This window comes from Alligator sinensis, unplaced genomic scaffold (assembly GCF_000455745.1).
Source record: "Alligator sinensis unplaced genomic scaffold, ASM45574v1 scaffold117_1, whole genome shotgun sequence".
Taxonomy (NCBI): Eukaryota; Metazoa; Chordata; order Crocodylia; family Alligatoridae; genus Alligator; species Alligator sinensis.
The window spans coordinates 5,102,351-5,118,308 of record NW_005841855.1 but is presented as its reverse complement, the minus strand read 5'-3'; the positions used below and the strand labels follow the sequence as shown (position 1 = coordinate 5,118,308).

At 38.5% G+C, this 15,958-nt stretch overlaps 1 protein-coding gene across 1 annotated transcript in view; it reads right to left on the bottom strand.

Annotated features, from left to right (window-relative positions):
• The window catches only part of LOC102367915 (desmoglein-1-like), a 42,131-nt gene extending 30,264 nt beyond the window's left edge, over positions 1-11,867 (bottom strand). The window contains 3 exon segments of the mRNA XM_025214214.1: positions 1,343-1,471; positions 2,041-2,076; positions 11,689-11,867. Coding sequence (XP_025069999.1) covers positions 1,343-1,471; positions 2,041-2,076; positions 11,689-11,736 — 213 coding nt within the window. The 5' untranslated portion in view covers positions 11,737-11,867.
• Between the last annotated feature and the right edge of the window lie 4,091 nt (positions 11,868-15,958).

Sequence of the window (15,958 nt, the reverse complement as noted above, 5' to 3'; positions counted from 1 at the left end):
GGGATGGACTGGGACATGGAGCACTGCTGTGACTAAAGGGACAGAGGGGATGGAGTGGGGGGAGTGTGCTGGCCTTGCCACCACCCTCCCCCCACCAGCCCTGCTCCTTGGAGTTGGCGGTGGCGCGGGGTGGCGGAAGAGGCACTGCCCTCACCCTGCCTCCACCCCCCGCTCTGCTACGTGGAGCCAGATTCGGGGGGTGGGGAGGCTACACTGGTCCAGAGGCAGAGCAGTGGCACTGCAGGGCAATGGGTGACAGTGCTCTGTCCCCGCCCGCCCCTGCCATGAGTCATGATGGACAATAGTGGGGATAGACTGGGATGGTGGAGCGCCGCCATGCAGTGTACCAGAAGCTGAATATGAGCCAAGAGTGTGCTCCTGCTGCAACAAAAGCCAACAGTGAATAGGAATGTCAGTTGCAAATCAAGGGAAATGATACTTCCCATCTATCCAGCACTAGGGAGGCCTCAGCTGGAACACCATGTCCAGTTTTGGTCCCTGAATTTCAAGAAAGATGTGAACAAATTGGAGAGTCCAGCAGAGAGGAGTAAGAATGATTAGAGATCTAGGAAACATGATTGACAATCAGAGGCTGGAAGAACTGAGGTTATTTAGACTGGAGAAGAGAAGCCTGAAGAGGGATTTGATAACAGTCTTTAAATATTAAGAGTGTGCTTATAAACTGAATGGAGATAAACTGTTTTCAGCAGCTGCATGGGACAGGACAATGTTTCTGCAGCAAGGGAAATTCAGGTTGGATACTGGGAAGATCTTTTTTACCCTGCAGGTGGTTAAGCATAGAACAGATTACCTAGAGAGGTTGTGGAATTGTTTAGGAGCAGGTTAAAAAAGGTCCCTATTTTTTAGATAGGGTGGTTGAACTAGATGATACCCTAAAGTGCCTTCCACACCTTTTCTATAATTCTATGATAGCACAAAGGTGGGGGAGGGATGGGAAGCTCTTCCTCTCTATGTATGAGTTAAGCACTACGCCAGCATTTGTACACAGGGATTTCTCAAAGTGAGAAGGGAGAGTGAGCCACAAAGAAATATGCGTGACACCACACCAGCAGAACACATGCCACATCTTTTCAAAATATATAATTGCTTCAAGGAGACCTCTTTATGATTCACAGGATACCTAGGGGCTTAGAGTATCACAATCCGGGCTACAATTGGGTAGGGCTCTCAGTAGAGCTAGAAGTACTGTAGGGCCTTCCCTCTTCATTTTTCCTTTTTATGCAATGTTTGTAGATCTCTACCAAATTCAACCTTCATCAGGCGTTTTTTTTAAAGTACCATCTAAACAACAAACAACACTTTCACTTTGCCTACCACTTACCTTGGCAATTGGATTCCTTTTTGAATTATCTTCTCCTTCTCTACAAGCTGCAGCAAATTTGATCCATTCACGTTTTTGTCTTCTGAAGGTCTTCCATCTTTGCACACCATTTTCATTTAATTCTTTCACCTTAAGTAGAATGAGTTCCAGTGTTACTATGACTAGCACTCCAGTGTCACTATGACTTTACTGACTACAGACAGACAGGATTTTTAAGTGAAAAGTAGGAAATACAACAGATTCTTGGTCTTTATTACAGTCTCTAAAGCTATAGTCATGCATTCCTTGCTCTTCTAACAAGTCCACTGACTTCAGGGGAACTCCTCAGGTGGGAAGGGATCAGATCTCCACCCTCAGCAGGTTAACACTTAAATATTTTTCTGTCTTTTCTCTATTTTAGGGCAGTGAGCTTTCTGACAGGAGAACCACCAATTATCCCCAAGTGAAACTCTTACCACTTTCCTCTGCCTGATCTGCTGCTCTGTTTTCTGCTCCCTGCCCTAATTGCTACTGTGCTGCCTGTCCTTTCCTTGATCTGCTTGGTGCCACAAACAGAGGCTGCCCCTGCCACTTGTGCCACAGACTGGCCACCCCTTTTTAGGTCATAAATCCTCTCAGTTCATTTCATTTTTAATGTAATTATATTTTCAGTTTTCAGAAAATCTGCACTTTAAGAAATCTGTTTATAAATATATTACCTGTACATGAAACCCAGTGCTGATGTCCAGGAATACCTGCAAATAACAGTGATACAGTTAGCACAATACCAAGTTTCGGTATGTTCCACTGACAAGTCTCATAAAAATGGACAAAGTCATATTTTCCCAAGCAGGAAGGAACTGTGACTCCTTGAAACCTGAGATCCTGCTCCTGCCTTTCTTTCAAGGTAATTTGCATCATCACAGATCCTTACAGGAGGTGAGAGGCTTCATACCAGCTATGAACTGACTGCCTAGAGGAGTTTTCCATCTATTGACTCCTCTGTGAAATCCTATGAAATATGAACTTTTATTTCTACCCAGGAGAACTTTTACAACCTTTTCTCCAATGCCTGATGAAGGGTGTTGTGCCCAAAAACTTGCAAGTAAAGACATTTTTTTTGCAAAAATTGGTTTAATAAAAGATACCATTTCTACTATGAGTCCTGATTGCCAAAGTCATATTTTGCACTCAGTCTCTTGTGCCAGCATGTTCCTAGGACTCTCTCCCTCACAATCATTGTCCTAACCCGCCCAGAACAATTTGTAATGAGGGTGCAGTGTTTCTGTAAAGACTTGCATCTTTTTTGACCCATTCCCCGTCCACTTCCATCATCACAGCTATCTATACTTGTAATGAAGTGGCCCTTCTGTGCAGTTTCATATGGAACAACATCTTCAGTAACCTGACAATTTGTCTCAATGCTATAAACAATGCACTAGGTTTATTTCCAGTGGAAGATAATGGATAAAGGAAAAGAAAGAAAGCCAAAGAAATTACACCAGAACATCAGAGGGTTTAGCAGAACCATTCATTAGAGAAGATTAAGAAAAAATAAAAGACAAGTTTATTCCTTCCTCTGTGAGGGGCTTGTATGCAAAGACTCTTCCTTAAAAAGTAAATTAAAGGTCTAGAAGATTTTCTCTATTTTCTGTTGTCCATACTAGTACACGTTGCCTTTTCCTGTATGGGATTAAGCCAGTTTGTAGTGCAATGGTTTGGGGGAAGACACTGAGGAAGATGGTTCAATTCATAAATTCCTCTTTTCCTTGTCTCTCTCAAAGATACACTGATAAAATGGGTAGCAAAGTTCAAGTTCTTCACTCACTTGCAACCTCTAAAACCTGAGGTGTATGTGGCTGCTTAGTAGCTAAATCATGATGGGTTTTCCCAATATGCTGAACTTTCTTCCTTCTAACCCTGTAATCCAGTTTTAAATCTGTAACATCTGCAAAACATATAGTAGTCTAATCTGTTTTCCACACTTAAAAGCAGTCCTTCAGCAATTTAAGCCATTCACATATATGACAGAATTGAGTTGTTTGATACCTGAACTCTTTAAAACATGCTACTAAAAATGTGACTACTCAGTTTATATTAAAAATGAGGAAATGATGACAACCTAATATTTTAAAATAACACCATACTATATTGTGTCCCATATGCCCTGAAATAAAACACAAAACTTAATTTGGGGAAGGCAGAATGAAGAAAAAATATTTTCCAGTTATGGCCACATCTAACAGGGACAGTCTAATCATCCCACTTTCCTTCTCAGACAAAACTATAGTTTTAACCCTTTTGCAACTGAATTGTCAGTAGCTCTTGGTTGCTCAGCAGTAAACTGAAACTGTAGCTGCTCCCATCCTAATCCACAGGCAGATCCAGGATTTTGGAAAGATCTAAAAAAAGTCTGCAGGGCTCTGAAATAGGAGGAGAGAGACCAGGAGTAGTTAACATGCAGCAAATTGCCAAACAAAGGATAGTTTGATTAATAGGATGTCAAGACCATTAAAAAGAAGAGAGGGTTATTAACACCTGTGGGGTGAAGAGTCATTCATTACCAGAAATCAAGCATATTACAATGACTCATGAAGTCAACTGATTCCCTCAGAGCTGCCTGAATAGAAATGCTAATGCTGCTGCCAGTGGAACAGGAATCTTAGGGGAGTGTGACTACATTGTTGCACTCCCCCTGGATCTGCTCTTCTGGATCAGCCCCTCCTTTGATACAGCTGCTGGAGGGAAGAAAAGGAAAAGTAGCAGCAGCCATCTCATAGTGTCTCCATGTTTCCATTCTGGGCAATACAATCAGCTTCCCTGTTTAAAGACAAGCACTCCAACTTTGGAAGGCTAATTTCTGGAGGGAAAGGTTTGTGTGGTGGTATGGAAGTACATCCAATACATTGAATTGTAGTTTGTTAAAGTATGGAAGTGTGTACTGTTTATATGAACAAAGGGCTGTGAATAATGGAGACCTGTGACTAATGGAGACCTCTTAAGAGCATTGTTGAACAAGTCACGGTTGGCTCCTTCTTGCATCAAAGTTATCAGTAAGTGGTGCTGAGCCACTCAGAAAGCTGCTAAGCATACAGGGGCTAGTCCCTATGCAAGTCAATATTATCCTCAACAGCTTACTAACAGGAAAGGCTACTTTTCAGGGAGTTTGTTGCAACTTTTGCATAATAGTGTAGTAGTGAGATCACTCATTCAGGAAATGGAAAATTGGGTCCTTTTTACTCCTCAGTTTGAGTGGATTCAAGCTGGTCCATAATTCATACAACTCAAAAACTCAATATACACACTCATGTTCATGTGTTGTCTCTACTTTGAATTGTAAAGTTCCCTAGCTGTCTACATACAGGCTCTGCCATGTGCACAGAAGTGATCCAGTCTGACCACTGCTTCCCAGAAAAATAATTCTGGCTGCAAGACTACAAGATAGTCTGGGTGGAGGCATCCTCCATCCCTTTTGTTGAAGAAGGGCTGCTGAATGCAAGCATGCAAGAGTCTTGGGGTCAGAAGAAACAGCAGAAAGAGGAGGTTTGAATATAGACCAGAGAAGAGGGCATTCCCTAAGAGAGACAAAACCTAGGTTCTGGTCCTGCTGCTAAATGTATTTCTGTTTTCAGCTGATCACAGTCTAATGCGAAATAAAATAAATAGTCCTGCCAAGCAGGGACCAGAAACCAGTTCTTCTGTTTTCTTGATGAGTGTTCTGAAAAGCAAATGTGAAAAGCTGGTAGTATTACCATCACTGTCATTTCTGAGCTGAACTCAGTGCTGTTGCCATGAACTAGGTATACTCAGAACATGCCCAATTGATTGGCTCCCTTGAAGGAGTTGGGTATCTCACAATCACCAATCAGGACCACAACAGTAGTTAGGAGCTTTGGTGATCAAGCTGTATCACTTCTGATCATGTGTAGAACCCCAAATGCAGGTATCTCATGAACCTTTATTGTTTACAGGAGAAGAACAACGGGAACTTAAACTGCTGAGTTTAACTATGGGCTACTGAGTTTTGTGGACTGTGGGACAGTATCTATCTGGGTTGCTTTGGGAAACTTATGAAATTCTGCTTAAGTTCCATTGAGGCATCTACAGAATTACCTTAAGTGTCTCATGGAAAAGTCAGTGAAGTAAATGGCAAGAGCCCCATGGAATTTTATGGGACCTTTTCCATTTACTTCACTGAATTTTGCAGTGAAGTTCAGTGGGATTTGGGGTCTTACACCCAATGGTATAAGAAAAAACTAAGGTGATTAAGGGCTGCAGCATCAGACCTAACATGTAATTGCCTCAAAACAAGAATAAAAACACAGGAATAACATTTAGATAACATTTAAACTAAAATTTAATTAAATTCAATATTAATAAGCAAGGTGTAAATGTACAACGCACATGGGCAAAGGATCACCTGACTGTCACTTAGGGACTAGGCCCTAATCCTGTACAAGAAAGGACTAAGAACATGAGGGAGTTTTGCGGGATTTTGGTGTCTCCTGAGAAGGGCCTTATTTTCATTCAGCAATGAAAAGAAATACAAATGTAAGAACAGCTTAAGGAGTGTTGTGGAGCTTCTCTTTTCCCCACCATTCTTGTCTACCATTAAGAGGTTTTTGTTCTCGGAATCTCAGTGGCCAAGTTCATTTCTCAGAGTAAGTCATTACAGTTTAATTTGCTCTGCATTATTTTAGAAACTGGATTTTATGCCAGCAGTTGTCCTAGATGACTTATGTGGCACTACAATGGTAATAAAGATATTCATGAATGGCATTTTTTCTCTGCCTACTAAAATAGTAACACTGGACTATGTACAGTCTAAAAGAAATGAATGTAGCCACTTGTATGGGAAATGTGTACTGAAGTGAGTAAGGATTAAGGATGGACCTAAAGGAGATAAGGTTATTTGGATAAATCTGATATCTTTTATTAGACTAACTGAAATAGTTGGAAAAAATGCATTTGTGAATGAAGGGAATGATTGATTATGGATTGGGTTTTATCTGTATGTGGGCTCAGATGTATCTTGAAATCAAGTGGCCTACTCACAGAGTAAGGCATTATTCACTGTGAATAAGAATGGGCCTAAATAGGCAAGAGAAGTATTCCTCATGAAAATATGAATTACAACAGTGAACTGGCTCCACAGAAAGGAAGAAACCTGTGCAGGCCATTCTGTACAATCAGCCTTTAATTTAAAAATATGCTTAAAGGGTATAGTCTAAACACTGAGCTACAGAACTGAATTCAAGTTCAGCCCTGGTTGTTAGCCACCACACAAGAGAAGGAGAGGACAATCTAACCAATCAGGCAGATATTTTGCCAGAGAGGCATAAGCCTGTTTTGACGGCAATGCTGTTTCCTCAAGTGTGAGAATGAGCCTTTTCATTTACAGTTCCTCTTGGAGATATTACAAGGCCAGGAGGAACAAATAGTTTTATCACCACTAGCTAACCATGTGATCAAAATTTCTAGAAACTGCACTGGTTCTGTGCCTCTTACCAGTAGCTCTCTGGCAGAGTTTCTACGTGATTTGCCCTGAGCAAGTTATGTAGAAACCTAGCACAGGGTGCTACCAGCCACGCTACCTCCTCTCTCTCAGGGTGGAATTCCCTCTGAAATACAAGCCACTGTGTCAGCCCAGAAAGGTATACTACACACCTCTTTGACTAAATATGCATTAGTGAATGATGTATATTTTCTGTATCATATGGTATGTAAGTAGTTGTCATATTGTAACTCATTCATTACACTACTTTAATTCAAAATGAGTTATTACAAGTGTTTAAAGATACAGTCTTACTACAGTGGTAGTAAAAAGTCCTTGAGTACTATCCTTTAAGGATATGAACATTCATAAAATCTTTATTTTCATTAGCCCAGCCTAGTGGCCATACAACATAAAGCTGTGAGAAATATCAGTTTTCATGCTTAAGATTTTTCCTTTGTTCTTGGAGCCCACTGGTTGGGAATGTTATGAATATAATTTTCCAGATTCTTGGGACAAAGAAGAGGATTTCCTACCAGTATAATTTGTAGTGGTAATAACTGAAAATGTAGTTCCATTGTATTCACCTCTGCTCTCTAGTGTTTTTCAGGAAACCCCCTCATTCTCATTGTGCCTAATGAGGGATGTCTTACCTAAAAGGCTTTCACATTTTTTGAGTGAAGAGTTCTGGTGTTGTTCATGATATTATATGTACATATTGAATTAATGAATATGAAGTTTATAACCAGTTTATTTTATACTAAGTACATAAGTACTATCTATACAGCCATTGATATAATCAGCCAGATTTCCAGTACAAGGAATCATTGAAAGGTCAGAATGTATTGGCTCCATCATTGGGATTTGGAGTAAGGAGCCATAGACTAATGGAGAAAACTTGCTAGCTTTTCACAAAGGCTCAAGACTTGAGCCTCAATTTTTCTAATCAAAAGTTTTGTCCTGTCACAGATGGTTACCTAGCATGAAGCTCTCCATTTAAAGCAAAGCACACAGAAAAGCTAGTATACAGTGGGGGAAGAGGATTCTGCTAGACTAAAATGGGGGAGGTGAGGACAAAATCCAACCTTTATTAATAATCTAAAACAGTGGTTTTCAACCTGTGGTCTGTGGACCTGGGGGTCCACAGACTATGTCCACAAAAGATGACTATGCTCAATTGTTCAATCAAAAGTACATGAATACTCACGCTTACAATTTAAAGGGGTCTGCTCCTCCACTGAAAATTTTTTAGGGGCTACAAATGAAAAAAGGTTGAAAACCACTGATCGAGAACATGTTTATAGTTAGTTTGTCCTGAATGGTTGTAGTTCACTTGTAACTACAAATGACTGACTCCTGCATTGGTTACAGAAAATCTTAAATAACATCTTAATATCACTGGAGATATTCCAGTTTTATTCTGATGTAACTGGGAACAGAATTTGGCCCACAGCATTTATAAAGCACTTTGCATCTTCAAAGCAATTTACAAACATGAATTAACTAATGATCAGTTGGCTGCCAACCCTAATGTGCAATTAGGGAATCCTCCCTTTTCCACCTACACTCAACCAAATGACTGAACTTGCCCATAACTCCTTATTTGCTCAGTTTCCCAGCATTATTCATATAGGGCCCGATTCTACTTTCTTTGAAGTCAACAGACCTGGTTGGGAGGTGTTTTGGACACTCAGGCATATTACATTAGTCATTATAGTGCCTCTGTAGTTATTGTTGTGTCAGCACTTTGGGACATGAAGTGCACTCCTTACTCTGCCAAAGCTCTCCCTGACTCAAGTCCTAGATGAGCAACATGTTTCTCAATTGAATTGTGTATCTCAACAAAAAGCATAGAAAAGCCCTGTATGCTAACTAATGAGAAATACAGTTGTACTTGAGCCTGAAATTTCCAACTAAGTATAACCAGCAAATAGCTCATTTGGTTACTTTTAAAACAAAACAGAAACATTAGTTCTGTCTGCTTCCTACTTTCCTTTAATTAGCAAGTAGTGCAGTTTTATTTGAAAAGGAAATTTGCAAAATGGTTTTCTGGTTTTGTTGCTTTTAACTTTAGAATGACAAGTTCTTTTTGTGATAGATACACTTGAAACTAAGGCAGACCCTTAGATTGTTTAGATTTTCCCAGAAACAAATACAGTCTTGCTCTCATTGGTATTTATGGAAGTGATTCTGCCTACTTCAATGAACAGAATAAGGCTTAATTTTTCAATGCTTTTAAAATATTTTTATATTCATGGAATTAAACATTTTCATGAAAGTTTCTTGTTAGCATTTTTTTATCCTCTATCAGATAAATAACATGGGATAAATCACAGAGAAATTCAGTGCTTCTGTTTATTAACTGACTTTTATGAATAATGAATAATGAATACACAGGCAGTAAGACAATGTTTTTCAAATTAGGCATTTAAATCCATACTAAAGCTCCTAACTAAAAGTGGCCTGCATTACGGTGCTGCTTAGAACCCACAAGTTCCATTCCAGTCAGTGGAGCAGAATATTTCATATCCACATCCAAGGGGAAGATCTGGCTCCTAAAAGTTACAGTAAGTATCCAATCAAATTATAAGCAGTTTGACCTCTATCTTAGCATTAGTGGGAAAAAGTGCAGCTGTATAAAGAAAAAGCATGTGGGTAAAAATAGCCAGCCAACTGATGAACCAGCTATGGTGAATTTAAGATTGTCATGAACTAACTGTCATATGACAGCTGGCAAGAGAAGAGTCATATAAAGGATCAAACAAGCTGCTTCCATGAAACAAGCTGGGGCATGTAGCACAGACCAGTTCTACCACCTAGACTCATGTGAATCATCCTTACTCACAAGACTGAGTCATGGAAGTAAAGCTGTAGAATCAGGTCCGCAGATGACAAAATGTGCCCGATAAATGGATAGCTTCAGATCACAGTCTGCCCCTAGCAAATTAATATTTTCATTTCAGAATGCTAACTAAAGTGTGTGTATGTCCATAACAAGTTTATCTGCACAGATTTGTTTTCAACACGTTAACCAAACATCAAAAACCCAGATACTTAGGTAGCTTCCATCACAAAAATAATACAAAACAAGTACAAGATTGAGCCATATGTGCATGGTTTCTTTTTGAATTACAGCTCTTTATAGTTATGATTTAGTTAATCTCTCATCTACGTACAACAGGGCCTCAGTTCCACTAAGCACCTGACTGGATTAAAAAGCAATCGCTGAAGAGTCTACTACAAACTTGAGATCAGTTCTACACAGAGACAGGCATATTATAATAGGTAAATTGATTATATAGCAATAGTCTAGACATCTGATACCTGCAAAAAAGTGATTAGAGTTTACATAGGCAGGTACCCACTGTTCCTGATTTAACTTAAATCCTTTATCAGCCACAAAACAATAAGGGTATTATAATGTAATTTTTAAAGTGAAGTCTGAACATTTTGAAAGAAGAGGCTGTCATTATGCAATAAAGCACAAACTTGAACAGAGTTATTTAAACAATGGCCGATATATAGTTTATTTGTACTGAAGGTCCAAACAAAAGGCATAGGTATTACTATACAATTTAATAAATATATCTACAATCAATATAATTAATGCAGAATTGAAGTCTCAAAGTGTTATAATGCACATAATAATCTACCCTGAAAGAGACTTGAATGCCGCATTAAACAAACCGAAACTTACTATAAATCATAACTTTGTTTTTGCAAACTCTGAGCATTATTTACTGGGCAGCTGCCTATGCTAGTTTGTTCTACCTTACTGAATTCAATATTGTGATCTAAGGCTGGCTTTTTATCCTGACAAAATAACACACAATATTCTGATTTTAATGACAATAATTCTCTGGGTATTTTAAAAGTTAATATTAACACAAACCTTAAAGTGTTTACACCTAGTTGTTGATGGTGTAGAATAAATTTTACAAAACAAACTGCTGTCCTGTGATTCTACTTTCATGATCATTAGGGCTTCTAAGAGAGCAAGATAAATTATTAAAAAATACATCCAAATAATATAGTGGAATATGATGCAGTAAGTAGAAGCCAGAAAATCTCTGATTTTCCCAAGTGTCTCTGGTTTGGGTTATTTTCAGCATCGTAAGAAGCATATGTTGCACAAGCATTATCCTTTACCACAAGCATAGCTTTCTTTGTTCCGTAATAAAAACAAACACTACAAAAGAATTATACTTTCATTTAAAAAATGTATTTATCCACTACTTTCACACAGTAATTCAACTGTGCTACTACACCAAGTCATGACTGTTCCTTGCAGTTGAAAATAATGGGCCAAATCCTGCTATCAACCAAAGCCTCCACTGAATTTATTGAGGTTTTATCATATTAAGGACTACAGGATTCCTGTAGATACTAGATACTATATCTAGTATGATATAGTCCTTGTAATTATTTTTCAAGACCATTGATTTTGTCTTAAATAAACTGTAAAAATGAAGACATACAGCCACAGTACTATTATTAATGATAATAATAACAAAATAATGCATTTTATTTTGTATAAGCATTTCTTTGAGAGAAAATAAGTGTTACATTAATAATTGCTACTATATTGATATAGTCATAGTCAAAAGTGATCATTTTGAGAACATTAACATTAAAATAGAAATTTAAAATGAGAAAAGGTCAATTTCAAATAATTTTTAGAATTACTTGATTAGTAAAAGTTTCTCTGTAGTCTAAAATGGAGAGAGTATGACCCCTATCTTAGCCTTAGGAGAAAAAAAGCGCAGATGTAAAAAGATATAACATATGAATAAAAGCAGCCAGCCAAATAACAGAAGGACTTTGATTGAGATTAACAGAGAATTTACAGATATTGTTTTAAAATTGTACTTACCATGAATAAGAACATAACAGCAGCTGTTCTGTGAAGGGGCCAATCCATTGCATCTGATTTCTCTTAGATACAAGTCCAACTGAACTATAGTTACACTCCTGTTCCCTTTCCCCCCCCTATACCGGTGTGTATGTAAAAAGACACTCAGTAGATGTCCTTATACCCAATCTTTCAAAGTGTCTCTGCCTCCCTCTGAAGGAAGCACTGAAGATGCTGTATAACAGAGTCTGTCTCCCCACCCAAAAATCCTGGGCTGGTCTCACCAGAAACGCTTGACAACATCATTATTGCTCCCAGGTAAAAGCTTAGACACACCTCAATTCTTATTGCAATGAAACCTGTGTTGGAATACCAAAGAGAACATTTTAAAAACAGAAGACGAGCTTTAGTGGGAAGACACTAAATGGATTATAACTTACAACATGAGAAATATTTCAAATACCTTATCATCACTTTGAATCCAATTAGCAGGCTTGTTTGCACTGCCACTACATTAGAAACATGTAGCAAAATATAGCAAAAGGTTCTTGTGAAGAGGATGAATTTTAAGAAATGTCTAGTTCATCTGAAATTACCTATCCATGTCTTTCACAAGGATAAAACTATTATCTTTCTTTTGGGCTAAAGGTCAGGCCTATCTCCACTATACATGGAATTAGCCAGAATAAAGTAAGCTGCATTACTAAGACCCTATAATATTGTGAAAATACACTACTGACACAAATCCTATCCCAGCAGGAGAGGTTGGTGGCAGTAACTGAAGCCTTGCTCCTGCAGAAGCAATGATCATACTCCAAGGGCTCACCCTCAAGCTGAACAACTGACTGATCTGGGGTAAGCAGAATGCAGAAAGGGAGTGCTACAGGCCAGGGGAATGTGGGATTCCTGCTCATTTCCACCTCGGAGAAGACAAATCCTGCTGTAGCCATAGAAAGAAGCAAAGCAGATGGCAGTATTTTTATATCATGCATTCATCTGTCTGCTGCTGAGCTCCCATTTCCTGCTGGAGTCCAGGCATGATATGTGCCATACATGTCAGGAGGAGGCTAACTACTCAAGCAGGAAAGCATTGGCAGCAACAATAGCCTCTCTTGCCAATAGCCAACATATGTAATAAATAGGCACCAGATCCAAAAAAAGGACTTAGGTGCCTAAGCTGCACTACAGGCAGAATTCAGGTGCCATAGTATATGTGAAGGATTTGCAAAAATCCTACCTAACCAGTTAGGTGCTTGAAAAGTATTAGGCAAAGTTTTCTGGTGTAAACTGACCTATGCACCTAGGCTAGGGGTAGAAAATACACATAAACCGGTATAAGTGATTGGAAACTGGTTCAAATTTGTAACAACAGAAGTTCAGTGCACATAAACCACTTTCAAAATGGCCGAACCCGCTTAAGGATAAATCTAGAGGGATGTAGTATCACATTTAACTGATTTAGTTTAAAACATTTTATTAAACTTCTGTCTCAGATCCTCTCCAGATTCAAGTTAACTCACAGCCCCCCAGCATCCCAGGATGCTTTGCACCTCTCCTGCAAACCCACTCCTACAGGGTGGACAGGCTAGCCTTGGCCCAAGCTCTCTGCTCCAGTTGAGCAGGGAGGCATGCTCTAGCACCCCCTAGCTTCTGGCCTGGGTCACTACAGGTATGTGGCTGCATTTCCAGAATCAAAAGTGAATGTCTGTTTACTTGCTTATTGGTTGAATCTGTGCAGCTTAGCTTAACCTACAAAGATTAAATCGATTCAGCCTTGTGCTTTTTGACTGCCTGTACTTAGCCCTAAAATTCAGCTTCTGCACATGCTCAGACTTTCTGTGCCCCCTCCCCCACACTGAGTCTCACATTTCAGAGCCTGGAGCTCATCTAAAGGAATCTAGGATTGATAAACTCAGTGTCTATGTGCCCAGGAACTTAAGCTTCAGTAGGCTTGCAAGAACCACTCCTAACTCACTGAGAGCATTGAGTTCATCACTTGTAGTTGCTCTAGAATGCAGGAAGAGGAAGGGGTGGGGGTGTCCAGCTTTTGCCCAATAGCCTAATCATTAAATAACTCACCCAGAAAATTAGGGGTCTAGGCTCTTGGCCTTCCTCAGCCTGAGGAGATGCAAACCCCTTTCTCTTTCTTTTAAGGAGAGTGGCCTCAGCACCAGGCTGGGTGGAAGCACCCTACACCCATTCTTTTGAATCTGAGCCACTGGGGGCAGAAGGATAACAAGCAAGAGAGAGCCTAGTTTTGTAGCCCCAGGATGAAGGTACTCCTTTGGGAGGGAGAAATCCAGAATTCTGGTCTCTGATGCCAGGCTTATTTCTATTTTCTAACCAATGCCTGTCTAATGTAAAATGAAGAAATAGTCTTTGCAGTAGGTAAATTAAAGAACTAAACAGAAATACATGATGATGAAGGGGTTTATGAAACAATGTAAAAACACTGAAGAATTGCTCAATGTAATCCATTAGGGCTATCATAATTAGAAGGAATGGGATAAACCTGAGAAAAGGAAGTTTTTGGGTGAATATCAGGAGAAGAATCCTATCTATGAAGACTTACAAATATTATAAGAAATTTCCCAGTAAAGTAATAGAAATGCAATGTAATAGTAACAGTAATGCAATGCAATGTAATAGTAATGCATCAGTGTGGTGCTCAACCCAGGCTACTTAGCCCTACTACAAAGCAGATCATATTGGTCCAGGTAGAGCACCATGTCAACTTAGTTATAATGTGTCTAGTACTTCTACTCTGAATGAGCTATTTTATGTATCTGTCTGGCATTATATTGCGCTGCAGTATAGTATAGTGTAGTGTAGTACAGTGTAGTGTTAACAACAATTCTGTTCTATAGTGATACTATAAAGGGAAGATAAGTGTAATTAATGTAATAGCTCTTTAATACAATATATGCAATCTAATCTGGAAATGAAAATAATACAATTATGATTAAGTGATTTTAAAATGATTGTTTTACCTCATTGAAGAGCTGAGTTAAAGTTGTGTGGGCATCTCAATTGCATTTTTAACTTAACATGTTTATATTTCTTTTCAGTGCAACCAGTTTAGAAGAACACTATAAGATTTCCACCCTTACATTTTTGATACTGATATTGTCATTTTTAACTCAAGTTTAGTTAGGTTTTTTCTTTAAACCTGGGAGTTTATATTCAGTGTTGTTGATCATATGTCCATCTAAAATAAGTATAAATACTACTTAAACAGTTTTATATCATCCCCTTGCTATAATATTGTGCATTAAACTGTGAGAGATAAAGCATAACATTAAAAAAATGCCTAAATGTCTTAGGACCCTATATTGTATTGACTTTTAATGGAACTTGAGTTTCTAAATTACTTAGATTATTAGACTATCTGCTAATATGATATAAATCAACAAAGTACATTCTGTTTAATATAAACAATTTTATTGTATAATGAAATAATTTAAACACCTGTCTAAAACCAAATATTCTGAATACTTGTACTTACAGAAATAGATTTACAACCTGGATTCACCTAGGAGCAATTTTGTACTCAATTATTTGCACAAACTTATGTAGGCCTTTCAGACATCTAAACGCCTTAAGTTATCTCTAAAGAGCTTTGGTGGAAAAAAATAAATCTGTCTGTTTCCTTATTATCATTAGTTTAGATTTCATCACTATTTTAATTACTACTACAGCCAAGCCTACTGATTGTTTTAGCACTATAGAATTAGTGAGCTCAGTAAATGGACAAAATGATTCATTACTCCCCTGTCCAGTGGGACTTACTATGAATTTTTCATCCTTAGCACTATATTCCTGCAAGACATTTCTGGGTGGATGTGGGTTAAAGAGGATAATTCTAATTGTAACTAGTCCAGAAACATGGGTCTCCATATGTTGTCATGCTCCAAATATGGAATTTGTGTAATTTGTATAATACATCCAAAGGATCCAGGGATCTCTAATAAAGGAATGTGGTTTTGATAAAAAGCAGACCAATTTGTGCATAGTGCACAACGGATGCATTTTATCGTTCTCTCAGAATTTGTGAATTTGTGATGTCTGTATCAAACAGAAAAAAGAATCATAATATTTTGGGTGAAATATCTGTCCTCAGCAACTCCAGGGGATGCAGAGAAACACTAGGAAATTGGTTGACCATAACTCTACATTGTGCATACATAGGGTATGTTCCCACAAGTGGAAACATGCATTTCCCCAAGGATGAATAGCAGCAGCACATATTTGTGCCACTGCTACTCATCCCAAGGGAACACCCTGGCATGCA